Raw genomic sequence first — 27,526 nt, forward strand, 5'->3', positions numbered from 1 at the left:
ACTCTTCTGAGTAGTGCTAAACTACTATTTTCCTCAATTCATAATTACTATTATGTAATTATGTATTGTGTAATTAGTAAACATTTACTGTTTTCTTCAATTCATAATTACTGTATTATATATGAATTTTCTTTTTCAACAAAGGAATTTTTTTTTTTTCTATTTGCCCAAACATTAAACAATGGCTAAAGAAATATTTTTATGCTAGTATTAGTTTTTTTTTTTTGGTAGAACACATATACCACCCAGTGGAAAAAAGCATAAAATACAGTCTACATTTCTATGTGTGTTTTTCAATGATTAAAAAATGTATATTACAAATTCTATTAAGCCAAATAAAAGAGGTACAATCTCACTTCATCCTAATATTGATTGTCAGTCTCAGGAAATATCTCATTTGTTTAAAAATAACCTTTGCAGGATCTCATCTCTTCCAAAGTGTCCACCTGTCATACTTACATGTAGTTTCCCACTAATATAATTTTCCTTCCACCTTATTGGTCCCTTCTTTTATGCCTCTAAGTATGTATATATTGCCTTTTTTTCAAGAAAACAAACATAATCCTTCATCGATTTCTTTAACTTTGCAGTCAAACTTCTTAAGCGAGTACCCTATGCAAACTACCTTTTTCTTCTCTGGTATTTGGCTTTTGAATATACCAATCCACTGAAACAGCTCTAAGGGCACTAGACAGTTCTAGACAAATCCTACTGCTTTTTTCCCTTAATTTTCATTCTCCTTGATTTGGCAATTAAAAATCATTCTCATTAAGAGTTATATTTCTCAGATTAGTCCCCTAATTAGGTCTTTGAGGCACAACCTATGGACACTCTTTTGTGTCAGCCTTTTTCAAGTAAAGTTCTCTCTAGTCTAAAGCAGGTATACAACTCCAAAAATATCAGATTCCGTTAGCTTCTGGTTCCTTGGCTACTGGACAACAGCTACTCGACATTAAGTGCTTATTACCTAACAATGAATGGTCCCTCAGCCTTTGTAAGAATAACTTTCCAACAAGTTAAGGAATATTATAGTGTCACCATTCTTCCAAAATACACAAACACACACACTGAAATCAAAAGGTAGGAGGAAAGAAGAAGGCATGAAACTCTCTTTTAAAAAATGGAACCAAAGTAAGTTAGTATACAAAACCTAGTAATCCAATAAAAATACAATTGTCAATTCTATGTACTATCTATAGTGATACTAACCCTTTGGACACACCAGCTCTGTCATTTACAATCTTCACTTCTTTTACAGACCCATACTGGGAAAAAAATTTTCTTAAATCATTTTCATGTGTCTAATGGTATAAAAAGAAAACACACAAAAACCATTTTAATTGATAAAAGATGAAACAACTCCTATGCTTGGTTTGGAGACACAAAAGGTAACATAAATAACAATATGGATATAAGAATGCCTCTCATCATAAAAACAGTGCATGAAACCACTAGGTTATTAAATCAATATGAAAACTTTGCTTTATGCAGAGTTGTTAATACTATGTTGTTAAAATATTATACCACAATAAAATATTTTAAGCTGAATTTTTAAAAAACTACAAAGAAGGCTCACTATTTAAAGGAATTCTTGTTCTCTAGTTAGCTAGTTTTTAATAAAATTGTACTAGGCATGGCTATAACTATACTAAGGGCATACTACTATTGGTTCTTGTGGTTCAGAGAGGCCCACAGTCATAGCAGTGGAACTAGGTTATGCTGGCCTATACCAGTCACTCTATTTTAATCAGCAGAGTCCCCAGGAAAAGTAAGGTCTTAGGAAGGAAATATATTTCCAAAAGTACCTGAACTCAATTTGTGATAACAACAGAGGGGCTACAAGATTTAAAGTTTTTAAATGCTTTATCTGTACTCAATATACATGTCAGCTAAATACAGACATTATGATGATATGCAAAAAAAACTGAGTCATAATTAGATTATCATGTACAAGATGTCTACAAAGATGGTTTGGCATATCTGGTTTTAATTGAAATAGTCTCATAATAGACCCATATCACCTTTCTCTAGAGTATTCACACTAAATTCATTGCAATTTCATTTTCTGGTTCAGCTATAAGTGTTTGCCCCCAAGAGGAACTTTAAATATCCATAGAAAAAATTTTTCTTTATATATCTAGGAAAAGACATGCCTAACACCAAAGCAATATTTCTTGAGTTCCACTGCTACCTCACTACTTACTGGTTTTTAGTTGGTAACCTAAAGCCTGCTAAACTGGATGATGACAAATACTGAGTTAATCTGAGAATAACTGACTGCCTCATTTCAATAAACACAAAATGGAATCAACGTCAGAATAAGGTTTCTGTTAGAGACTTGAAAACAAATTAATTCAAACTATTCTCTGATAGAAAAATCACTAGCTCAATTTTGCAGCTCCGTTTCTTTGCTGAAAAGTAAGGAGATTAAAAGTCAAGATGATTAAATATTAAAAGGGATGGGCTGTAGGGTTCTAAAAAGAAGAATTTTAAAAAGTTTGAGACTGCTTGCTACTATGGTAAACTATTTCCTTGCTGGAAATTACCTATGGTTTTGTGAAAGGTATAAGTATGAGGGAGAGAACCCTAGCAGTTATGTTAAACCTATGACTGTACTGTAATAATGGCCCCCAAAGTTCATATTGTAGCTGATTGGCTTCAATAAAAACCTACACTAACCTAGCCACATAAATTATTACATTTATTGATTATTTATTTAAAAATATACTAAGCTAATATAATATAAATTCTGAACAAGAATATTCAACTTGAATATTTATGGTCAGCTATTAATATTTTCTACAGAAACAGAAAATTTTTTTAAAAATAAGCATTTCATAAGAAATTATTTTCCTTATTTTTAGTGAACCAATCACATACTTGCTTAAGACTCACAGTTTTGACAAATACATTAAGTGTAACATTTATCTTGAGCAGGAAAAAAGTAATTCCATACAAATTGTGAGAGATTGATCATTGGAAAATAGCGAGTATTAAATGTCAAATATCATATCCTAATTGCACAAGTTTTTTTTTTTTATTAAGACAACTCTCCCTGAAATTTCCAGTATGTAATATGGAAGCTTGGAAATCCTTCGATATATCCACTTGGAAGTAAGAGTGCTCCTAAATTATCTATGCTTGCCTTTCCTGTAGGTGTTTAACTACCACCTCCCACATGGGGGTGCTGCAAAACATCTCACGAAACTATGCCTCTCTGAAAGAGTGAAATGGCTGATCACATTATTTAAACATATTACTGTTAAAATGCTTTATTCTAAGACACAGGCCTTTTTTAGTGATCAAATTCTAAATTAGGTGATAGAAAGCAACCTGCAAAAGACAGAAGTTTAGGAAGTTACTCAGGAGCCTAAGATGAAAGTTGGGATAAAGAAACAGGATTTCATAAAAATGCTGTGTTTTTGTTTTCTTTTTCCTTAATTGAGTCTTCTTTTGAAAATTATAATCACTCATTATTTGGGCTATTAGAGTAAAAAAGTATAATTAGTGTGATATGGTGAAATAAAGCACGTGGAGATATAAGTCAGAAAAATAGAATTCTAGTTTTCACTTTGTCACTAAGTAGCTAGGAGCCTATAGATATGTCAGTGAGCCTCAATTTCCTTGTATGTGAAATTGGACAATTACATATACTCTATTTAACCTACATTGTTGTTGAAAAGATTCTTTATATTAAGACAATTTGAAACCTACTAATCATTATGCAAATAGCAAATATGTTATTATTTTTAAAGTTGCAGGAAGAAACAATTTCTGAGAAATAAAACACTTCTAATACAAAGAATACACTACGTTGCAATGCATAATTAGGTACCTTAAAGTCGATTCCTCCTACAAAGATGCGATTAGGGATCACTGTTCCATATCTTGGGGCACTTGTTGGGTTATTCAAAGGCACAGGTGACACAGGATTAGGGGATGGAGATAATGAATCTGTTTGCGTCTGATTTGATGTTTGCTGTAAAATAAAATTCTTTTAAACTCTTAGTACTGGGTATAAGTTTTGATGCAGGATGAAAGCATATATCCTTCAAAAAGATAAGTCATTGACACAATGTAGTATTTCAGACTTTAATTTTATGCTAATATTATGAAGATTATAATTAGAGCTAATAACTTTTGGGGGCAACAAAAATATAAGAAATGTAGAATTCATTCCTCTACAGAGACGATCTTAAATCTTAAATATATTATTTAAACATACATATGTTAGTTATTATTAACTGTACTATTTAAATATTATAAGCATTAAGGAAGAATATTAAACTCAAAAAGAAGTTTGAAAAAGAGAAGAGTAACCCTGGACAGCTAGGAGCTGGCCTGGCACAACCTACTAGGCCCTGGTGTTGTTAGGAGTTGGCCGGGAACTCACAGCTAGGCTGTGGTGTTCTCTTGTTAACAGAACACCAACATCGGGCAAGGCTCCCCTGTGACTGTGATGGATGAAGATAAAAACAAGACCACTCCATAATCATATCTGTACATTGACAAAAACAAAAGCATTGCCCAAACCACAAGAATGACCAAACGTCCTTCTATCCTGCCTGATAAGACCGCTCCTTCTTTATCAATCACAGCTTTAGCTTCAATCTATTTTTCTTGTCTCCTAGGTAAGAATTAACAGACCCAGTCATAGAATTACTCCCACTTCCTGACAACACGTATTTCAGAGTAAAGCCTTCTTCATTAAACCCTCTCTAAAAAGTGCTTAATGTAAGCTTAAATCCTATAATAAGTTCTTCTAACACCTTCCTGCTGAGAGGCTGCATGGTGTATGTTCTTCCTTGTTGTTAATTCAGAAGATCCAACTTTAATAAACTGCAGGTGTATTTGTGGTGGTCTTTGGCTAAAGGGCATTGACAAGTAAACAGACTCTGACACAAGTTCACAGTTTTTCAACTCTAAAGTCAAATTTTTAAAATGCACTTGGCAATTGGAAAAGTGGACCGATTTTGTAAAAAAAAAAAAAAAAAAAATTGTATACCTATAACTCACAGGCATAAATTTTCATACTAAAATTTTTTATACTAATTTTTTCTTTATGCTAAAGAATTGAGCTCATATTCATATGTTCACAATTCTAAGTCAGGGGACCTAATTTAGATTTTAATAAATATATATTAACATATACGCCTTTGCACAATGGCAAGATAGTAGACTCTTAAGGTACATCTGAAAAAAAAAACAAGGCTTGAGAATAGAATTTTAAAGAGAAACCAATTTAAGAACTTGCTAATTATTCTCCTTCTGGGAACATGAAACAGACTTTTGAGACCCTAAATGAGTGCTTCAAAAAGCTTGGAGTTAATGATTTAAATTCTCTGAGAAACAAATTCATGAAAATGAATTTCCAACTTAGATAATGGAGTTGTCCTTTTTCACATTTGCTCTCCTTTCACTTCATTGGCCAATAAAACCATAATCCCTAAATTAATGTCTGCCAGATGTACAGAGAAATGACTAGGCCAGTAGTGACTATGGGGCTATAGGCTGGACCTTATGGGCTCTATTCTCCATCTAGTCTTAAGGGGGAAAAACACTCCCTAGTAAGGGAGTTCATAAAAACATCTCTTAAACCACAGAGTCATCATATTTAATAATAGCTATGTTGTAGTTGCCAATTAAAAAAACTGGGAATCCTAACAGCATCCTCCCTGGGCATTTGGACGTTATTTGTAACTTCAGTCACTTTACTTGTAAGACATAGTGCCCAGACTGGATGATTCTGGGATGCTTAGTTTTACTTTTCAACTGTGGACTTGTATTGCTAGAGATAACAGAACAGCTCTGGTAGATACAATCTTTTCTCTCTGCCGGGTTACAGAATGTAGTCATTACCTATTTGCAAAGTTAAAAAAAAAAAATCAATCGTCATGAAATTCTCTTCTTAAAAACAAAATGAATTCAATGGATGAACTCTTTTGTTCCAAATTTGTTTAAATAAAAGTCAACTCCATTAGTTTTCATTAAGAGAGGAATGACGTGAATGGAAGAGAACAGAGTGCTTTATTTCCAATCTTGAGAAATCAGTTAAATGATAGCAAGGAAGGAAAAACACGAACTTTTTAACATACCACTCACTTCATTCTTCATTTTCTAAGACTCCTATTGTGGGTGCCAACTGTTTTATTTTTCTCCTTACCACTTACCAACATGTAATACCATGTAATTTATTTATTATGTTTGTTGTCTGTCTCTTTCCACTATAATGTAACGTTCAAGAAAGAGGAGGGTTTTGCCTGTTTTGTTCACCGCAGCATCTAAAGTAGGGACCATATATAGCACGTGTTCAATAAATATTTGTTGAACGAATGAATAAATGAGTAATTTCTTCCTGCTCACGATATGCCAACCCTTAGGTTGTGGGTGGGCTGAAGACTACAACATGAATAATAGCCTAGAAAATATTTTAATCTTGGTAGTAACAAGGCTCAGGTAGAGGCGATCTTTAAGTTCCTCAGAGAAGGTTAGCGATTCACTGAATTAACTAAGAAAGCCTCAAATTCTGCTGGCAATAATTTTTCAAATGTATGAAAAGCACTTAGACTGGTGCTGTTTTGGGGTTAGCAGTAAGGGTCCTTAGTAAAACTTCTAGTACTAGTTTATTTAAAATTTCCTCCAAAGTAATGTGCCCCCACTGCCTCCTCCCCTCTAAAATTAACCTCGAAATCTATCATCTACTTCGCCAACAAAGACAACAGGAAAAGGGCGGGCTAACCGTCGCAGTTACGGCCTCCGTGCTCCTTCCCCTCCGAAGCCAGCAAGCTGAGGCGCTGGGGGAAATGGCTGAGGCGACAACTTCCTTGGGTTCTCTCGGGTCATCGTGAACTTGATCACTGCCTCGAGGATCCACTCCCTCCCCACCAAAGTGCGGGAGGGAAAAGAAGGCTAGCCAGCGAGAAATTTTGCCCTGCAAACCCGCCAGCAGCAGTGGCGGGAACCCTCAACGGCACCGACTCCGACGCCGGCCTAGTGTGCAGCCTGCCAGGCGAGCCTCGCGTGGCGCTCGCTGATTGGCTGCCGGCGGGCGCCGGGCGGGGCGCGGCGGCACGTTGCCGCAGGTCCTCGGGCCTAAGCGGTCTCCCGCCCCTCCCCCGCCCGGCCCTGTCTGGCTTGGGCTCGCACCTGGTGCTAGAGGTTACGGTCCGACCTGGGCACAGGTCCCCGCTACCCAGCCCCGCCCCAGCCCCCGGCCAGGTCTCTTGGGCCTTCTGGTCCCCGCTGACCAGTCGAGGAGAGGAGGCTTCAGCCGCCGGGGCAACGCCTCAGGGGGGCGGCTAGGCGGAGTCCGGTGGGAGTGAGCGTCAAAGACGCAGCGAGCCTAATTTCGGCGGGAAAGCTGTTTCTCTAGCGTGGACCCGGCCTGGTGCACAGGGCCCAGCCACCCACCGCCTCCTGGTCGCTGCCGAAGTCTCCCATCCCGTCTACACCCCGTCCAGGCCCGGTGGCCGCACCTTCCCGGCCCTACGACACAACCCGACGGGGCCTGCAGCCGGGCCGCTCTTCGCGGCAGTCGATGGGGCTCCCTGACCACGTTACTTCCCGACAAAATCGCAGGCTCTAGACTCGCCCTTCCAGCCCCTCACAGACGGAGTCCACATTGCTCCTTCTCCCCACTACCCCGGGGCCCAGGACCCTGGGCCTTGACCGCCGTACTCACCGCCCCGGACTCGGTCTCCATCTTCCTCTCTGTTCTTCAAAAGCCAGGGAGAAAGGAACAGAAACCTAAAGTTTGAAAGCACCGTCACACCCAGGAAGCAATACCACGTTTCCCGACGGAGACTCTCTCCCCCTGGCGGCGACGGCGTTGGTGGCAGCTGCAGGGCCGCAGACTCGGACCCGGGGCCTGAACCTGCCACCCGGGGGGCGGGGGGTGGGGAGGGGCTGACGGCGTCGCCTAGGTCGCGGGACGGCGGTGCGGGCGGGCGCCGCAAGCCGGGGAGGGGCGCGGGCGGGCGGGTTTCGGCGGTGGCCCGTGGTCGCCGAGCTGGGCCGTCTCAGGGGCAGAGCGTACAGCAGGTCGGGGCGGGCGTGGGGTGTGCGGAGCGAGGGCTCCCTTCTGGAGCCACTCGCGCCTGTTTTCGGACGGCTGGGGAGGAGAGAGCGAACGGTTATGCAGAGTTCCATGCACCGCACGCCTTTCACGCCTTTCCTTCTCCTCCCCTTTGGAGAAAAGTTGGCCTCTGGGACTCGTGGGTTTCGAGAGGTGGAGGTGACCTCAGGCTTTACTAAGGTGCAAGAAGCCTGTTGAGGGGCGACTTCGGAAGGCTGGTGCGGGGCGAGGAGGCCAGTTTGCAGAGTCAAAGTCTGACCCCCGGGGGCCTGACGCGCCAAACTCGGGGGCTCCGGAGAAGCCGCGGACGCCGCGCCGCACCTGTTGTCGCCGTCACTCATCCCAGCCGAGCGGGCGGGGCGGCGCGGGAGGCTTGTCCGGGGCCCGCCGCGCCGCGCCGCGCCGCGCCGTCCGGGCTCCGGCGCCCGCCCCAGGCCCGCGCCCGCTGAGCACCGCCCGGCCGCCGCACAGCCTGGGGAGCCGGCCCGCGACAGAGCCATCCGCGCGCCCGAGGGGTGAAGACTGTGCCACTTGGCTGGAGTGGCTCTAGCCGCCTTGGGATCTCCTTTGGAAGAAGACTGCTTCGTAAAATATATTGCCAGAAGGTAGCTGCGATTTATGTACATATCTCGCCGATATCACATATTTTATGTATATAAAATATATAACCAAGTTCTAAATAATTACAACTAGTTTAACTTCTGTAATAATGATGATGATTATGGCTGCCATTTATCAAGGCCTTACTTTGGTGCCAGGCACAGTGCTTTACAATCAGTATCATTTAATCATTTCATTTTTACAGCAACCCTTCAAATAGACACTCCTTATCTTCATATTACAGGTGAGCAAATGGAGATTTGGAGGTTAAGTAATTTGGTCAAGGTCTAAAGCTATAGATGTAACCCTGGTGTCTCTCTGACAGCAGGTCGTGATCTTAACCATTTTGACATATATTTTTAAAGAATTAACAGCAACGACTGTTAAAAGTTACATCAGTAATAACTTTCGTACTCTATTATAAAAGTTTGGTTTTTTTTTTTTTTACTTTCAAGATAAATAGTTAAAAATTATTATGTATTTAATTTTTAATCTGTTCAAACATTAGCTCTTCATATTATTTACCACAAATAAAATGGGAAACGTAATTATTTTCACTGAATACAGTTCAGCTAAAGCATCCTAAAAGTCATTATGCATTTGTGCATACAATTTAAGCTCAATTTCTCAGGTTTTAGTTTCTTTGGAAACAGAGACTACAAACCTATTAAAACTAAAACTCATATTCCAGAGCAGAATAATTTTGCTGTTCAATACCATTAGAACCGATTTTCTTTGGGCATTTTTTTCCAGTAGTAATGATGGGTTTAAGTAGATATTACTGACATCTCTTTTGTCCAAGTCTTTTTTGACTAAAAACACTTATTTTTCAACACTGTATTCATCATACTAGGTGTTCAGTCTGTGACACACAAGTTAATCAACACAATTTAGGGAACACTGACTGTATTTCAAGACCTGTGTTGGGTGCTAGGGGGCTATACTGTATTTGCAGTATGGTAATTCTCTGTTCTGCTTCTAAGTCTTTTAATCCTTAAAGCAAAACGTTTTTTTATTTTAAAACTTGCATAAAACATGTAAAATTATACAATTCAACTTAGTACACATTTATAGAGTTCCTATTATGTTCAGTACATAATACTATATGCATTGAGAGATAAGAAGATGAACAAGATCAAACCTCTGTCCTTGACGTGTTTTTAATCTAGAAAGAGAGAAAAGACTAATTACTCAAAATAATTACATCTAAATTGCTTAAAATAAATAGGATACATACAAAATAGGGTAAGTGGTACGTGAACTATGATCAAAGGCGTGTGGGAGTACAGAGAACAGCATTGTGGAGCACAGTGTCCAGGGCTGGGTAAGGACACCATCAAAGCTGAAATGCTGGTGTGAGTGGGAAGGTGAGAAAAGAAATTGACCCCCCTCTGTCATGTACCCAGCACTGGGCAAAGCACATTCTTTTTTTTTTTTGAATTTTTGAATTTTATTTTATTTTATTTTATACAGCAGGCTCTTATTAGTCATCAGTTTTATACACATCAGTGTATACATGTCAATCCCAGTTTCCAATTCATCACGCCCCCCCCACCCCCGCTGCTTTACCCCCTTGGTGTCCATACGTTTGTTCTCTACATCTGTGTCTCAATTTCTGCCCTGTAAACCAGTTCATCTGTACCATTTTTCTAGGTTCCACATATATGCGTTAATATACGATATTTGTTTTTCTCTTTCTGACTTACTTCACTCTGTAGGACAGTCTCTAGATCCATCCACGTCTCAACAAATGACCCAAATTCGTTCCTTTTTATGGCTGAGTAATATTCCATTGTATATATGTACCACATCTTCTTTATCCATTTGTCTGTCGATGGGCATTTAGGTTGCTTCCATGACCTGGCTATTGTAAATAGTGCTGCAAGGAACATTGGGGTGCATGTGTCTTTCTGAATTATGGTTTTCTCTGGGTATATACCCAGTAGTGGGATTGCTGGGTCATATGGTAATTCTATTTTTAGTTTTTTAAGGAACCTCCATACTGTTCTCCATAGTGGCTGTATCAATTTACATTCCCACCAACAGTGCAAGAGGGTACCCTTTTCTCCACAGCCTCTCCAGCATTTGTTGTTTGTAGATTTTCTGATGGCGCCCATTCTAAATCGTGTGAGGTGGTACCTCATTGTAGTTTTCATTTTGATTTCTCTAATAATTAGTGATGTTGAGCATCTTTTCATGTGCTTCTTGGCCATCTGTATGTCTACTTTGGAGAAATGTCTATTTAGGTCTTTGGCCCATTTTTGGATTGGGTTGTTTGTATTTTTAATATTGAGCTGCATGAGCTGTTTATATATTTTGGAGATTAATCCTTTGTCCATTGATTTGTTTGCAAATATTTTCTCCCATTCTGAGGGTTGTCTTTTCGTCTTGTTTATGGTTTCCTTTGCTGTGCAAAAGCTTTGAAGTTTCATTAGGTCCCATTTGTTTATTGTTGTGTTTATTTCCATTACTCTAGGAGGTGGATCAAAAAAGATCTTGCTGTAATTTATGTCAAAGAGTGTTCTTCCTATGTTTTCCTCCAAGTGTTTTATAGTGTCCGGTCTTACATTTAGGTCTCTAATCCATTTTGAGTTTATTTTTATGTATGGTGTTAGGGAGTGTTCTAATTTCATTCTTTTACCAGTAGCTGTCCAGTTTTCCCAGCACCACTTATTGAAGAGACTGTCTTTTCTCCATTGTATGTCCTTGCCTCCTTTGTCATAGATTAGTTGACCATAGGTGCGTGGGTTTATCTCTGGGCTTTCTATCTTATTCCATTGATCTATGTTTCTGTTTTTGTGCCAGTACCATACTGTCTTGATTACTATACTGTACTTTGTACAAAGCTATTGTAGCTTTGTACTATAGTCTGAAGTCCAGGAGCCTGATTTCTCCAGCTCCGTTTTTCTTTCTCAAGATTGCTTTGGCTATTCGGGGTCTTTTGTGTTTCCATACAAATTGTGAAATTTTTTGTTCTAGTTCTGTGAAAAATGCCATTGGTAGTTTGATAGGGATTGCATTGAATTTGTAGATTGCTTTGGGTAGTATAGTCATTTTCACAATGCTGATTCTTCCAATGCAAGAACATGGTATAGCTCTTCATCTGTCTGTATCATCTTTAATTTCTTTCATCAGTGTCTTACAGTTTTCTGCATACAGGTCTTTTGTCTCCTTAGGTAGGTTTATTACTAGGTATTTAATTCTTTATGTTGCAGTGGTAAATGGGAGTGTTTCCTTAATTTCTCTTTCAGATTTTTCATCATTAGTGTATAGGAATGCAAGAGATTTCTGTGCATTAATTTTGTATCCTGCTGCTTTACCAAATTCATTGATTAGCTCTAGTAGTTTTCTGGTAGCATCTTTAGGATTCTGTATGTATAGTATCATGTCATCTGCAAACAGTGACAGTTTTACTTCTTATTTTCCAATTTGTATTCCTTTTATTTCTTATACTTCTCTGATTGCCATGGCTAGAACTTCCAAAACAATGTTGAATAATAGTGGTGAGTGGGCAGCCTTCTCTTGTTCCTGATCTTAGTGGAAATGGTGTCAGTTTTTCACCATCGAGGACAATGTTGGCTGTGGGTTTGTCATATATGACCTTTACTATGTTGAGATAAGTTACCTCTTTGCCTACTTTCTGGAAGGTTTTTATCATAAATGGGTGTTGAATTTTGTCGAAAGCATTTTCTGCATCTATTGAGATGATTATATGGATTTTCTTCTTCAGTTTGTCAATATGGTGTATCACATTGATTGATTTGCATATATTGAAGAATCCTTGCATTCCTGGGATAAACCCCACTTGGTCATGGTGTATGATCCTTTTAATGTGCTGTTGGATTCTGTTTGCTAATATTTTGTTGAGGATTTTTGCATCTATGTTCACCAGTGATATTGGTCTGTAGTTTTCTATCTTTGTGACATCTTTATCTGCTTGTGGTATCAGGGTGATGGTGGCCTCGTAGAATGAATTTGGGAGTGTTCCTCCCTCTGCTATATTTTGGAAGAGTTTGAGGAGGATAGGTGTTAGCTCTTCTCTAAATGTTTAATAGAATTCACCTGTGAAGCCATCTGGTCCTGGACTTTTGTTTGTTGGAAGATTTTTAATCACAGTCTCAATTTCAGTGCTTGTGATTGGTCTGTTTATATTTTCTATTTCTTCTTGTTTCAATCTCGGAAGGTTGTGCCTTTCTAAGAATTTGTCCATTTCTTCTAGGTTGTCCATTTTATTGGCATATAGTTGCTTGTAGTAATCTCTCATGATCCTTTGTATTTCTGCAGTGTCAGTTGTTACTTCTCCTTTTTCATTTCTAATTCTATTGATTTGAGTCTTCTCCCTTTTTTTCTTGATGAGTCTGGCTAATGGTTTATCAATTTTGTTTATCTTCTCAAAGAATCAGCTTTTAGTTTTATTGATCTTTGCTACTGTTTCCTTCATTTCTTTTTCATTGATTTCTGATGTGATCTTTATGATTTCTTTCCTCCTGCTAACTTTGGGGTTTTTTTGTTCTTCTTTCTCTAATTGCTTTAGGTGTAAGGTTAGGTTGTTTATTTGACATGTTTCTTGTTTCTTAAAGTTAGGATTGTATTGCTATAAACTTCCCTCTTAGAACTGCTTTTGCTGTATCCCATAGGTTTGGGGTCATCATGTTTTCATTGTCATTTGTTTCTAGGGTTCTTTTTTGATTTCCTCTTCGATTTCTTAAGTGATCTCTTGGTTATTATGTAGTGTATTGTTTAGCATCCATGTGCTTGTATTTTTAACAGATTTTTTTCCTGTAATTGATATCTAGTCTCATAGCATTGTGGTCGGAAGAGATACTTGATACAATTTCAATTTTCTTAATTTTACCAAGGCTTGATTTGTGACCCAAGATATGATCTATCCTGGAGACTGTTCCATGAGCACTTGAGAAGAAAGTGTATTCTGTTATTTTTGGATGGAATGTTCTATAAATATCAATTAGGTCCGTCTTGTTTAATGTATCATTTAAAGCTTGTGTTTCCTTATTTATTTTCATTTTGGATGACCTTTCCATTGGTGAAAGTGGGGTGTTAAAGTCCCCTACTATGATTGTGTTACCATCGATTTCCCCTTTTATGGCTGTTAGTATTTGCCTTATGTATTGAGGTGCTCCTATGTTGGATGCATAAATAGTTACAATTGTTATATCTTCTTCTTGGATTGATCCCTTGATCATTATGTAGTGTCCTTCTTTGTCTCTTGTAATAGTCTTTGTTTTAAAGTCTATATTGTCTGATATGAGAATTGCTACTCCAGCTTTCTTCTGATTTCCATTTGCATGGAATATCTTTTTCCATCCCCTCACTTTCAGTCTGTAAGTGTCCCTATGTTTGAAGTGGGTCTCTTGTAGACAGCATATATATGGGTCTTGTGTTTATATTCATTCATCCAGTCTATGTCTTTTGGTTGGAGCATTTAATCCATTTACATTTAAGGTAATTATCGATATGTATGTTCCTATTACCATTTTCTTAATTGTTTGGGGTTACTTATTGTAGGTCTTTTCCTTCTGTTGTGTTTCCTGCCTGGAGAAGGTCCTTTAGCATTTGTTGTACAGCTGTTTTGGTGGTGCTGAGTTCTCTTGGCTGTTGCTTGTCTGTAAAGGTTTTAATTTCTCCATCGAATCTGAATGAGATCCTTGCTGGGTAGAGTAATCTTTGTTGTAGGTTTTTCCCTTTCGTCACTTTAAATATGTCCTGCCACTCCCTCTGGCTTGCAGGGTTTCTGCTGAAAGATCAGCTGTTAACCTTTTGGGGAATCCCTTGTATGTTACTGGTTGTTTTTCCCTTGCTGCTTTTAATATTTTTTATTTGTATTTAATTTTTGATAGTTTGATTAATATGTATCTTGGCATGTTTCCCCTTGGATTTATCCTGTTTTGGACTCTCTGTGCTTCGTGGACTTGGTTAACTATTTCCTTTCCCATATTAGGGAAATTTTCAACTATAATCTGTTCAAATATTTTCTCAGTCCCTTTCTTTTTCTCTTCTTCTTCTGGGACCCATATAATTTGAATGTTGGTGCATTTAATGTTGTCCCACAGGTCTCTGAGACTGTTCTCAATTCTTTTCATTCTTTTTTCTTTATTCTGCTCTGCAGTAGTTATTTCCACTATTTTATCTTCCAAGTCACTTATCCGTTCTTCTGCCTCGGTTATTCTACTATTGATTCCTTATAGAGAATTTTTAATTTCATTTATTGTCTTGTTCATCATTGTTTGTTTGCTCTTTAGTTCTTCTAGGTCCTTGTTAAACATTTCTTGTATTTTCTCCATTCTATTTTCAAGATTTTGGGTCATCTTTACTATCATTACTCTGAATTCTTTTTCAGGTAGACTGCCTATTTCCTCTTCATTTGTGTGGTCTGGTGGGTTTTTACCTTGCTCCTTCATCTGGTGTGTGTTTCTGTGTCTTCTCATTTTGCTTAACTTACTGTGTTTGGGGTCTCCTTTTTGCAGGCTGCAGGTTCGTAGTTCCCATTGTTTTTGGTGTCTGCCCCCAGTGGCTAAGGTTGGTTCAGTGGGTTTTGTAAGCTTCCTGTTGGTGGGGACTTGTGCCTGTGTTCTGGTGGATGAGGCTGGATCTTGTCTTTCTGGTGGGCAGGTCTGCATCAGGTGGTGTGTTTTGGGGTGTCTGTGACCTTATTATGATTTTAGGCAGCCTTTCTGCTAGTGGGTGCGGTTGTGTTCCTGTTTTGCTAGTTGTTTGGCATAGGGTGTCCAGCACTGTAGCTTGCTGGTCGTTGAGTGTAGCTGGGTCTTAGCATTGAGATGGAGATCTCTGGGAGAGCTTTTGCTGTTTGATATTACGTGGAGCTGGGAGGTCTCTGGTGGATGAATGTCCTGAACTTGGCTCTCCTGCCTTAGAGGCAGAGGCATGACACCCAGCGGGAACACCAACATCCTGTCATCCACACGGCTCAGAATAAAAGGGAGAAAGAAGGAAAGAAAAAGAGAGAGAGAGAAAGAATAAATTTATTAAAATTAAAAATAATTATTAAAAATAAAAAAATTGAAATGTAATTTAAGAAAAAAGAAAGAGAGAAAGAAGAGAGAAACCAAACCAAAAAACAAATCTACCAATGATAAGAAGTGCTAAAAACTATACTAAAAAAAAAAAAAAAAGGGCAGACAGAACCCTAGGACAAATGGTAAAAGCAAAGCTATACAGACAAAATTACACACAGAAGCATACACAGACACACTCACAAAAAGAGAAAAAGGAAGAAAATATATATATCGTTTCTTCCAAAGTCCACCGCTTCAATTTGGGATGATACCTTGTCTATTCAGGTATTCCACAGATGCAGGGTACATCAAACTGATTGTGGAGATTTAATCCACTGCTCCTGAGGCTACTGGGAGAGATTTCCCTGTCTCTTCTTTGTTCCCACAGCTCCTGGGATTTAGCTTTGGATTTGGCCCTGTCTCTGCGTGTAGGTCGCCTGAGGGCATCTGTTCTTCGCTCACACAGGACGGGGTTAAAGGAGCAGCTGCTTTGGGGGCTCTGGCTCACTCAGGCCGGGGGAGGAAGGGGTATGGAATGTGGGGCGAGCCTGCGGCGGCAGAGGCCGGCATGACGTTGCAGTAGCCTGAGGCGCGCCGTGCGTTCTCCCGGGGAAGTTGTCCCCGGATCACGGGAGCCTGGCAGTGGCGGGCTGCACCGGCTCCCGGGAGGGGCGGTGTGGAGAGTGACCTGTGCTCGCACACAGGATTCTTGGTGGCTGCAGCAGCAGCCTTAGCGTCTCATGCCTATCTCTGGTGTCCGCGCTGATAGCCGCGGCTCGCGCCCGTCTCTGGAGCTCGTTTAGGCGGTGGTCTGAATCCCCTCTCTTCATGCACCCCGAAACAAAGAGGCAAGAAAAAGTCTCTTGCCTCTTGGGCAGCTGCAGACTTTTTCCCGGACTCCATCCCGGCTAGCTGTGGTGCACTAACCCCTTCAGGCTGTGTTCACGCCGCCAACCCCAGTCCTCTCCCTGGGATCCGATCGAAGCCCGAGCCTCAGCTCCCAGTCCCCGCCCGCCCCGGCGGGTGAGCAGACAAGCCTCTCGGGCTGGTGAGTGCTGCTCGGCACCGCTCCTCTGTGTGGGAATCTCTCCGCTTTGCCCTCTGCACCCCTGTGGCTGTGCTCTCCTCCGTGGCTCCGAAGCTTCCCCCCTCCGCCACCCGCAGTGTCCGCCCGCGAAGGGGCTTCCTAGTGTGTGGAAACCTTTCCTCCTTCACAGCTCCCTCCCACTGGTGCAGGTCCTGTCCCTATTCTTTTGCCTCTGTTTTTTCTTTTTTTTTTTTGCCCTACCCAGGTACATGGGGAGTTTCTTGCCTTTTGAGAGGTCTGAGGTCTTCTGCCAGTGTTCAGTAGGTGTTCTGAATTGTTCCACATGTAGATGTATTTCTGATGTATTTGTGGGGAGGAAGGTGATCTCCACGTCTTATTCTTCCGCCATCTTGAAGGTCTCCTCTTCCATTATTTTATTCTTTTTTTAATGGCTGAGTAATATTCCGTTTATATATATAAATGGAATATATATATAGTCCATTTATATATATATCAGAGTGTTTCCATGTTTTGGCTATTGTAAATATTGCCACTGTGTACATTGGGGTGCGTGTATCTTTTTGAATTAGAGCTGTTTGTCTTTTCCAGATATATGCCCAAGAGTGGGATTGCTGGATCATATGGCAATTCTATTTTTAGTTTTTTGAGAAACCTCTATACTGTTTTCCATAGTGGCTGCACCAATTTACATTCCCATCAACAGTGTAGGAGAGTTCCTTTTTCTCCGCACCCTTTCTCCAGCATTTATTAGTTGTAGACTTTAATGATGGCCATTCTGACCAGTGTCAGGTGATACCTCAATGTAGTTTTGATTTGCATTTCTCTGTTTGCCGCATGAATGTCTTCTTTGGAAAAATGTCTATTTAGGTATTTTGCCCATTTTTTGATTTTTGTTTGTTTCATTATTGAGTTGTATGAGTTGTTTGTGTATTTTGGAAATTAAGCCCCTGTCAGTTGCATCGTTTGCAAATATTTTCTCCCATTCTGTAGGCTGTTTTTTCATTTTGTTTATGGCTTCCTTTGCTCTGCAAAAGCTTATAAGTTTGATTAGTTCCCGTTTGTTTATTTTTGCTTTTATTTCTATTGCCTTGGGAGGCTGATCTAAGAAAACATTGCTACTATTTATGTCAGAGAATGTTTTGCCTATGTTCTCTTCTAGGAGTTTTATGGTGTCACGTCTTAAGTCTTTAAGCCATTTTGAGCTTATTTTTGTGTATGTTGTTTGGGAGTGTCTTAACTTCATTGATTTACATGAGGCTGTCCAGTTTTCCCAACACCACTTGCTGAAGAGACTGTCTTTTCTCCATTGCATATTCTTGTGCTCTTTGTCAAAGATTAATTGACTGTAGTTGTGTGGGTTTACTTCTGGGCTTTCTATTCTGTTCTGTTTATATGTCTGTTTTTGTGCCAATACCTCGCTGTTTTGATTACTGTAGTTCTGTAGTATTGTCTGAAGTCTGGGAGGCTTATGCCTCCAGCTTTGTTCTTTTTCCTTAGGTTTGCTTGGTCAATTTTGGGTCTTTTGTGGTTCCATATAAATTTTAGGATTATTTGTTCTAGTTCTGTGAAAAATGTTATGGGTAATTTGATAGGGATTACATTAAATCTGTAGATTGCTTTGGGTAGTGTGGCCATTTTAACTGTATTAATTCTTCTAATCCAAGGGCATCAGATTTCTTTCCATTTTCTTGAATCACCTTTGATTTCCTTTATCAGTGTTTTATAGTTCTCAGTGTATGTCTTTACCCTCCTTGGTTAGGTTTATTCCTAGGTATTTTATTTCTCTTTGATGCGATTTAAAATGGGAATATCCCATTTTCTTATATTTTGTGCTAGTGTCCTAGTGTCCCTCATCATTTTCCTTCACACAGTCTGTTAAGAGATTTACCCAAGCTTGCCCTCTTTCTTGTTTGCCTTCCCTTACTGGCAGTTCTCCTGTTCCTGCCTCTTAAGTTTGCTAGCTTCAGATTCTAATGCCTAATATCTATTTTCAGCAGTCCTCTTCTTGATAACCCTTTGGATGCTTCTCTAGCTTATAGACCTAGATAATCGTTTACTTACCTCCTGTGGACCAGCCTTTAAGGCAGGTCATATGGCAATGATTAAGACCTGGTTCTCGCTCTTCTGTAGCCTGTGGTCTAGTGGGAAAAGGAGCTAAGTAAATAGAAAGTTTATACACTCAGTGTGCTAAGTGGAAGCATAGAAGAGTTGCCAGGTGCAGAGATACTCCAGACCAGGGAGTGATTTAACTTGGTAGATAAAACAACATGAAAAGACATGTTTAAAAGATGCCTCTGCTTCCATTTTATTTATTTCTTGTTCTAAGGTCTATTAGCCTATTGTTGTATTTTGGAGGATTATTAGGTGCTTTCCTTTTCTCTGTGCTGGTTGGATATTTGAAATAGGAGAGGTGAGGGACAGGATTGAAAAACAATCTGCCTTAAGGAAGCAAAGAGGTAAGATTTCCTTTTCTTCTACAGGGAACACAGTACTTCCATGTAGAGAGAATGTTATAGAGATAGTTTAGAGCAATTTCTAGAGCAATTTCTGATTTATTGGAAAATTCCTTATAAAAATTAATGGGTTTATTTGATTATGCTGTTTACTTTGAGCAACTACTTAGACACAAGAATATACAATGTAGAACCTGTTGTGCAGCATAAGGTAGGAGCTCATAAATATTTATAGAATAATAGATTAAATTAATAGACAACCCTCACTGCACCCTCCACCTAACTGTTTTACTCTTCCTTCTGGACTGAGAGTGAAGAACAGTCAATCATTACCAGAGAACCTTTTTCTTTTCTTTTTTTTTTTTATATCTTTATTGGAGTATAATTGCTTTACAATGTTGTGTTAGTTTCTGTTGTACAACAAAGTGAATCAGCTATAAGTATACATAATATATCCCCATATCCCCTCCCTCTTGAGCCTCCCTTCTATCCTCCCTATCCCACCCCTCTAAGTGGTCACAAAGCATCGAGCTGATCTCCCTGTGCTATGCAGCAGCTTCCCACTAGCCATCCATTTTACATTTGGTAGTGTATATATGTCCATGTCACTCTCTCACTTCATCCTAGCTTCCCCTTCCCCCCCGTGTCCTCAAGTCCGTAGAGAACTTTTTTCTTGATTCATTCACACAAGTATGGTTTGATAATTATACACATGTTTTCAGTTGCTTTTTAGGGAAAGACCTGATGTTTGGAACATCTCACCTGTATAATCCTTTGAACATTCTCAGATATTTCCTTAAGAGCAAATAATACTACTGTGTACAAAAATAAGACCCACAGCAAGACTTCAGGGCAAGAATGATTACCCAGAACATATTATTCCCTTCTAGACTCAGTCCTACAGTGTTTGCCTCACCTCCTGACCACTAAGTTTGCTGGTTTTTATTCTCTTCCCATTCTTATCTCATTCTTGGATTTGAACTGTAAGGGAGGAAAAAGTTTTCCTTGACCTTCTTAGGGTCCTTGGCTGGGTCTGAAAATTAAACTGACAAAGACAGATTAACAGGAGAAAAGCATACACATTTTATTGAATTTTCACATGTACATGGGAGACTTCACAAGAGAATGAAGACCTGGAGAAGTGACCAGAACAGGAAGCTTTTATACCTTTTACACAAAGAAACAATAAATTTGTAAGGAATTGACAAGACGAAAGGGTTTGGGCTAGAGATAGTAAATGGTGAAGAAGTAACTAGTAAGATAAGGGTTAGTTTAAAAAGATTTGTTTGCAGATTCTTCTAGGCTGATAGAATTTGTTTTCTTTCTTTAGGAAGAAAAAGGGGGGCTTTTTCTGCATTTACTGCTTCTTAATTGCTTTCAAATTAAAATAATTAGTATGTCAAAGAGACATATTTTGGGGTGACATATTCTGGTTTCCTTCAAATGCATGCGATATTTTCACAGCTACAATCATGACACCTCTTAATGCATTTTTCTTACACCCTTAGGCATCTTGGCAATACGTCATGTCATGTCCCTAGTGTTCTTCTCTCCTTGACATTTCAAACATCTGTGTATAAACATTTATTGAATTGAATTGTCACTGGTCTGCTCTCCTCCAGCAACTACATTGTTTGAGTAGCATGCAGTTGTTGCCTTGGTGCACACTGATCTTTTGTACCTAAGGCAGGCCACCATGTACTGTTGTGTAGATTATTCAGTGCGTAAGGGTGTCTGGCCAAAGGAGTGAGTAGGCTGAAATCCAGTCCTTGCTGCTCCACTCACATCACCTTGTAGCCACAGGGCCCCATCCATTCAATGGGAGAGCTTTTTTCTAATTCATAAAAGGGTGCTGAATGGGTCAGTTGCAGCCTTGCCTAAATATAGCTTCTGCACATTATAAGATGGTATCAGGAAACACTGGTTTATGTTCATCATGTTTTACTATCACATTCTCAGAAATAAGTAACTGCTTGACATTTGGAAAAATTTTCATCTGGGTGAGTGTTTCAAGTTGAGTTCCTCAGGAAACAGACTCTGAGATTTGCAGGCAGGAGTTTTTTGCAGACCTGTGCTTGGGAACAGCACCTGAGAAGAGTGAGGGAAACAGAACTGGGCAGAAGAAGTTGAATTGTGATGTTGCAATAGAGTCCTCAGCAATCCTAGGATGACTTTCAAAGTTGTCCCTAGTGACCAGGATTCCCCCTCACCCCCCTACTCTACAGTCTATACTCTCTGAATTCAGCCTTCTCTCAGGGAGTAGACCTGACTTTGGACATGATGGCTCTCTTCAGCTTATGGCAACTTCTGGAAAGGGGCTCAGCTGAGAACAACCCACACTCCCAACATCTGGTGGAACAAGGGCTCAGTACTGAAGTGGATTTGGGCACACCACAGCATATACTAAAGTAACTTCATAACTATTGAGTGACTTTTTCTCCACAATGGGATTAAGCAGGTTACCACTGCTTGCTTTTGGTTGAAGGAACACATGATAGAAACAATAATTCCAGGAAAAATTCAAACTTTTTTCTTAGAGAGGGCACCTCAGAGATTGCAGTGAATACAAGTAGCATAGATCCAGTAACCTAAGATTGTCTGAAAATCCAGGTTGCACATTGTATTTAAAGACTGTAGGCTTGAAAATATCTTTCCATGAGTTTGTCCTCTGTTGGTTCCATGCTCAAGAAAATATCCATATTGGTTATCACTGGGGAAACATAATTAAAAAACAAAAACTTCTTGCACCCAGAAAACCTCTCCACAAAAGTGATAGAGACAGAAAACAGTTTCATTATTGAATAAGCATGAGACCTGTGGTACCCATGACAGGCACTCCACCCTTAAGAGACTGTAAAGACAGATAAGAATCTTACCCCCACCCCCTTATATAGCCAAGCAGATACAACCCATTACATCACACATAGTCCAACCCAAATTTACCTGGTAATTGGGGTGACCATCTTATTGGCTTTATCCAGAGGAAAAACAAACTTCTCATATCTTTGTAACAGGAAGTAGTTTTGCAAATTAGAGCCAGGCAACCACCTAAGTTAGGCTCTTACCTTCTTACTGAAACTGAGAGATAAGGGAGCTATAACTCTTGAAATTTGAATTTCCAAAAGTTGCACTAAAAAAAGATGGTTCTTGAGGAAACATTTCTGAGTTGTGAGACTGGCAAGAGGCTTATTTAGCCACTATACAGATTTACATACATTTGAAAAGCACAGAGATAGAAAGTCTGAAAGAAAAAGGAGAAGGGGAGAAGTCTCTTCCCTTATTTTCAGTAGGGAGAATTAAGCCTCTTATTTTTAATTTGTATTTGCCCTTTCACAATATATGTAGATGTGTTTAAGGCTGGGTCTCCTTGAAGCACTGAAAATTTTTAGAGGCAACCAAAATTCAAAGCCATCGTTTAAGCATCTGGAGTAGCTTCATTGACTATCATCTGATGATAAGCTTGGGAGATGTCAAGTTTTGAGGGGGTAGTGTTATAATATAGTGATCCAGTGGTGGTGGTGGTGAGGCTTTGGATTCTGACTCTGCTGTGTGCCCTGGAGAGAGTTATATAACCTCTGTTTTCCATCGCCCAAATAAGGATGATAGCATTTACTACTTCAGGCTATAGATTAATTGAGATAATGCACATAAAAGTCTTAGCACAAAACCTACATTCAGTAGGAGCTCAATGATTGATTGACTGTTGATGTTTTGTTGTTCTGCTGAGCTCTATTTCCCCACAGTAGTAAAAATATGAGTAACTTAAGGACTTTGTTTATTTTTTCTTTTTTTTTTAAATTTAATTTTATTTTTTATACAGTAGGTTCTTATCAGTTATCATTTTATACATATTAGTGTCTACATGTCAATCCCAATCTCCCAATTCATCCCGGCACCCCCCCCACCCCTGCTTTCCCCCCTTGGTGTCCATACATTTGTTCTCTACATCTGTGTCTCAATTTCTGCCTTGCAAACCGTTTCATCTGTACCATTTTTCTAGATTCCACATATATGCATTAATATACGATATTTGTTTTTCTCATTCGGACTTACTTCACTCTGTATGACAGTCTCTAGGTCCATCCAGTTCTCTACAAATGACCCAGTTTTGTTCCTTTTTATGGCTGAGTAATATTCCATTGTATATATGTACCACATCTTCTTTATCCATTCATCTGTCGATGGGCATTTAGATTGCTTCCATGACCTGGCTATTGTAAATAGTGCTGAAATGAACCTTGGGGTGCATGTGTCTTTTTGAATTATGGTTTTCTCCAGGTATATGCCCAGTAGTGGGATTGCTGGGTCATATGGTAATTCTATTTTTAATTTTTTAAGGAACCTTCATACTGTTCTCCATAGTGGCTGTATCAATTTACATTCCCACCAGCAGTGCAAGAGGGTACCCTTTTCTCCACACCCTTTCCAACGTTTGTTGTTTGTAGATTTTCTGATGATGCCCATTCTAACTGGTGTGAGGTGATACCTCATTGTAGTTTTGATTTCGATTTCTCTAATAATTAGTGATGTTGAGCAGCTTTTCATGTGCCTCTTGGCCATTTGTATGTATTCTTTGGAGAAATGTCTATTTAGGTCTTCTGCCCATTTTTTGATTGGGTTTTTTAAAAATATTGAGCTGCATGAGCTGTTTATATATTTTGGAGATTAATCCTTTGTCTGTTGCTTCATTTGCAAATATTTTCTCCCATTCTGAGGGTTGTCTTTTCATCTTGTTTGTAGTTTCCTTTGCTGTGCAAAAGCTTTTAAGTTTCATTAGGTCTCATTTGTTTATTTTTGTTTTTATTTCCATTACTCTAGGAGGTGGGTCAAAAAAGATCTTGCTGTGATTTATGTCAAAGAGTGTTCTTCCTATGTTTTACTCTAAGAGTTTTATAGTGTCCGGTCTTAGATTTAGGTCTCTAATCCATTTTGAGTTTATTTTTATGTATGGTGTTAGGGAGTGTTCTAATTTCATTCTTTTACATGTAGCTGTCCTGTTTTCCCAACACTGCTTATTGAAGAGACTGTCTTTTCTCCACTGTATATCCTTGCCTCCTTTGTCATAGATTAGTTGACCATAGGTGTGTGGGTTTATCTATGGGCTTTCTATCCTGTTCCATTGATCTATATTTCTGTTTTTGTGCCAGTACCATATTGTCTTGATTACTGTAGCTTTGTAGTATAGTCTAAGTCAGGGAGTCTGATTCCTCCGGATCTGTTTTTCTTTTCCCTCAAGATTGCTTTGGCTATTCGGGGTCTTTTGTGTCTCCATACAGATTTTAAGAGTTTTTGTTCTACTTCTGTAAAAATTGCCATTGGTAATTTGATAGGGATTGCATTGAATCTGTAGATTGCCTTGGGTAGTATAGTCATTTTCACAATATTGATTCTTCCAATCCAAGAACATGGTATATCTCTCCATCTGTTTGTGTCATCTTTGATTTCTTTTATCAGTGTCTTATAGTTTTCTGAGTACAGGTCTTTTACCTCATTAGGTAGGTTTATTCCTAGGTATTTTATTCTTTTTGTTGAAATTGGGATTGTTTCCTTAAATTCTCTTTCTGATCTTTTCTTGTTAGTGTATAGGAATGCAAGAGATTTCTGTGCATTAATTTTGTATCCTGCAACTTTACCAAATTCATTGATTAGCTCTAGTAGTTTTCTGATAGCATCTTTAGGATTATCTATGTATAGTATCATGTTATCTGCAAAGAGTGACAGTTTTACTTCTTATTTTCCAATTTGTATTCCTTTTATTTCTTTTTCTTCTCTGATTGCTGTGGCTGGGACTTCCAAAACTATGTTGAATAATAGTGGCGAGAGTGGACAGCCTTGTCTTGTTCCTCATCTTAGAGGAAATGCTTTCAGTTTTTCACCATCGAGAATGCTGTTTGCTGTGGGTTTGTTGTCTATAGCCTTTATTATGTTGAGGTAGTTTCCCTCTATGCCCACTTTCTGGAGAGTTTTTTATCATAAATGGGTGTTGAATTTTGTCAAAAACTTTTTCTGCATGTATTGAGAGGATCATATGGTTTTTATTTCTTAATTTTTTAATATGGTGTATCACATTGATTGATTTGTGTATATTGAAGAATCCTTGCGTCCCTGGGATAAATCCTACTTCATCACAGTGTATGATCCTTTTAATGTGTTGTTGGATTCTGTTTGCTAGGTTTTTCTTGAGGATTTTTGCATCTATGTTCATCAGTGATATTAGTCTGTAATTTTATTTTTTTATAGTATCTTTGTCTGGTTGTGGTATCAGGGTGATGGTGGTCTCATAGAATGAGTTTGGGAGTCTTCCTTCCTCTGCAATTTTTTGGAAGAGTTTGAGATGAATGGGTGTTAGCTCTTCTCTAAATGTTTGATAGAATTCACCTGTGAAGCCATCTGGTCCTGGACTTCTTTGTTGGAAGATTTTTTAAAAAATAAATTTATTTATTTTATTTATTTATTTTTGGCTGCATTGGGTCTTCGTTGCTGGACGTGGGCTTTCTCTAGTTGCAGCGCACGGAGTCTACTCTTCGTTGTGGTGTGTGGGCTTCTCATTGTGGTGGCTTCTCTTTTTGTGGAGCATGGGCTCTAGATGTGTGGGCCTCAGTAGTTGTGGCACGTGGGCTCAGTAGTTGTGGCTTGTGGGTTCTAGAGCACAGGCTCAGTAGTTGTGGTGCATGGGCTTAGTTGCTCCGTGGCATGTGGGATCTTCCCGGACCAGGGCTTGAACCTGTGTCCCTGCATTGGCAGGTAGATTCTTAACCACTGCGCCACCAAGGAAGTCCCTGTTAGAAGATTTTTAGTCACAGTTTCAATTTCATTACTTGTGATTGGTCTGTTCATATTTTCTATTTCTTCCTGGTTCAGTTGTGGAAGGTTATACCTTTCTAAGAATTTGTCCATTTCTCCCAGGTTGTCCATTTTATTGGCAGAGAGTTGCTTGTAATAGTCTCTAATGATGCTTTGTATTTCTGTAGTGTCAGTTGTTACTTCTCCTTTTTCATTTGTAATTTTATTGATTTGAGCCCTCTCTGTCTTTTTCCTGATGAGTCTGGCTAAAGGTTTATCAATTTTGTTTATCTTCTCACAGAACCAGCTTTTAGTTTTACTGATATTTGCTATTGTTTTCTTTGTTTGTATTTCATTTATTTCTGCTCTGATCTTTATGATTTCTTTCTTTCTACTAACTTTGTGTTTTGTTTGTTCTTTTTTCTCTAGTTCCTTTAGGTGTAAGGTTAGACTGTTTATTTGAGATTTTTCTTGTTTCTTGAGGTAGGATTGTATTGCTATAGACTTCCCTCTTAGAACTGCTTTTGCTGCATCCCGTACGTTTTGGATCGTCGTTTTTCATTGTCATTTGTCTCTCAGTATTTTTTGATTTCCTCTTTGAATTCTTCAGTGATCTCTTGGTTATTTAGTAACATATTGTTTAGCCTCCATGTGTTTGTGTTTTTTATGTTGTTTTCCCTGTAATTTGTTTCTAACTTCATAGCATTTTGGTTGGAAAAGATGCTTGATATGATTTCAATTTTCTTAAATTTACCGATGCTTGATTTGTGACCCAAGATGTGATCTATCTTGGAGAATGTTCCGTGTGCACTTGAGAAGAAAGTGTAGTCTGCTATTTTTGGATGAATGTCCTATAAATATCAATTAAATCTATCTGGTCTGTTGTATCACTTAAAGCTTGTGTTTCCTTATTAATTTTCTGTCTGGATGATCTGTCCATTGGTGTAAGTGAGGTGTTAAAGTTCCCCACTATTATTGTGTTACTTTTGATTTCCTCTTTTATAGCTGTTAGCATTTGCCTTATGTATTGAGGTGCTCCTATGTTGGGTGCATATATATTTATAATTGTTATATCGTCTTCTTGGATTGATCCCTTGATCATTATGTAGTGTCCTTCCTTGTGTCTTGTAACGTGCTTTATTTTAAAGTCTATTTTATCTGATATGAATATTGCTACTCCAGCTTTCTTTTGATTTCCATTTGCATGGAATATCTTTTTCCATCCCCTCACTTTCAGTCTGTATGTGTCCCTAGGTCTGAAGTGGGTCTCTTGTAGACAGCATATATATGGGTCTTGTTTTTGTATCCATTCAGCGAACCTGTGTCTATTGATTGGAGCATTTCATCCATTCACATTTAAGGTAATTACTGATATGTATATTCCTATTACCATTTTCTTAATTGTTTTGGGTTTGTTTTTGTAGGTCCTTTTCTTCTCTTGTGTTTCCCACTTAGAGAAGTTCCTTTAGCATTTGTTGTAGAGCTGGTTTGGTGGTGCTGAATTCTCTAAGCTTTTGCTTGTCTGTAAAGCTTT

At 39.0% G+C, this 27,526-nt stretch overlaps 2 protein-coding genes across 2 annotated transcripts in view; one reads left to right on the forward strand and one right to left on the reverse strand.

Annotated features, from left to right (window-relative positions):
• BOLL (boule homolog, RNA binding protein) overlaps positions 1-7,740 on the reverse strand; it is a 33,320-nt gene extending 25,580 nt beyond the window's left edge. The window contains exons 1-3 of the mRNA XM_059927327.1: positions 7,682-7,740; positions 3,836-3,979; positions 1,210-1,301 (exon numbers count right to left, since the gene is read on the reverse strand). Of these exons, the coding sequence (XP_059783310.1) occupies positions 1,210-1,301; positions 3,836-3,979; positions 7,682-7,702 (257 nt within the window). The 5' untranslated portion in view covers positions 7,703-7,740. The remainder of the gene's footprint in view (positions 1-1,209; positions 1,302-3,835; positions 3,980-7,681) is intronic.
• Positions 7,741-8,500: 760 nt separating this feature from the next.
• Positions 8,501-27,526, forward strand: part of PLCL1 (phospholipase C like 1 (inactive)) — a 383,765-nt gene continuing 364,739 nt past the window's right edge. The window contains exon 1 of the mRNA XM_059928416.1: positions 8,501-8,679. The gene's annotated coding sequence lies outside the window, so the exon portion shown is untranslated. The remainder of the gene's footprint in view (positions 8,680-27,526) is intronic.

The sequence above is a fragment of the Balaenoptera ricei genome, chromosome 7 (assembly GCF_028023285.1).
Source record: "Balaenoptera ricei isolate mBalRic1 chromosome 7, mBalRic1.hap2, whole genome shotgun sequence".
NCBI classification, from domain to species: Eukaryota; Metazoa; Chordata; class Mammalia; order Artiodactyla; family Balaenopteridae; genus Balaenoptera; species Balaenoptera ricei.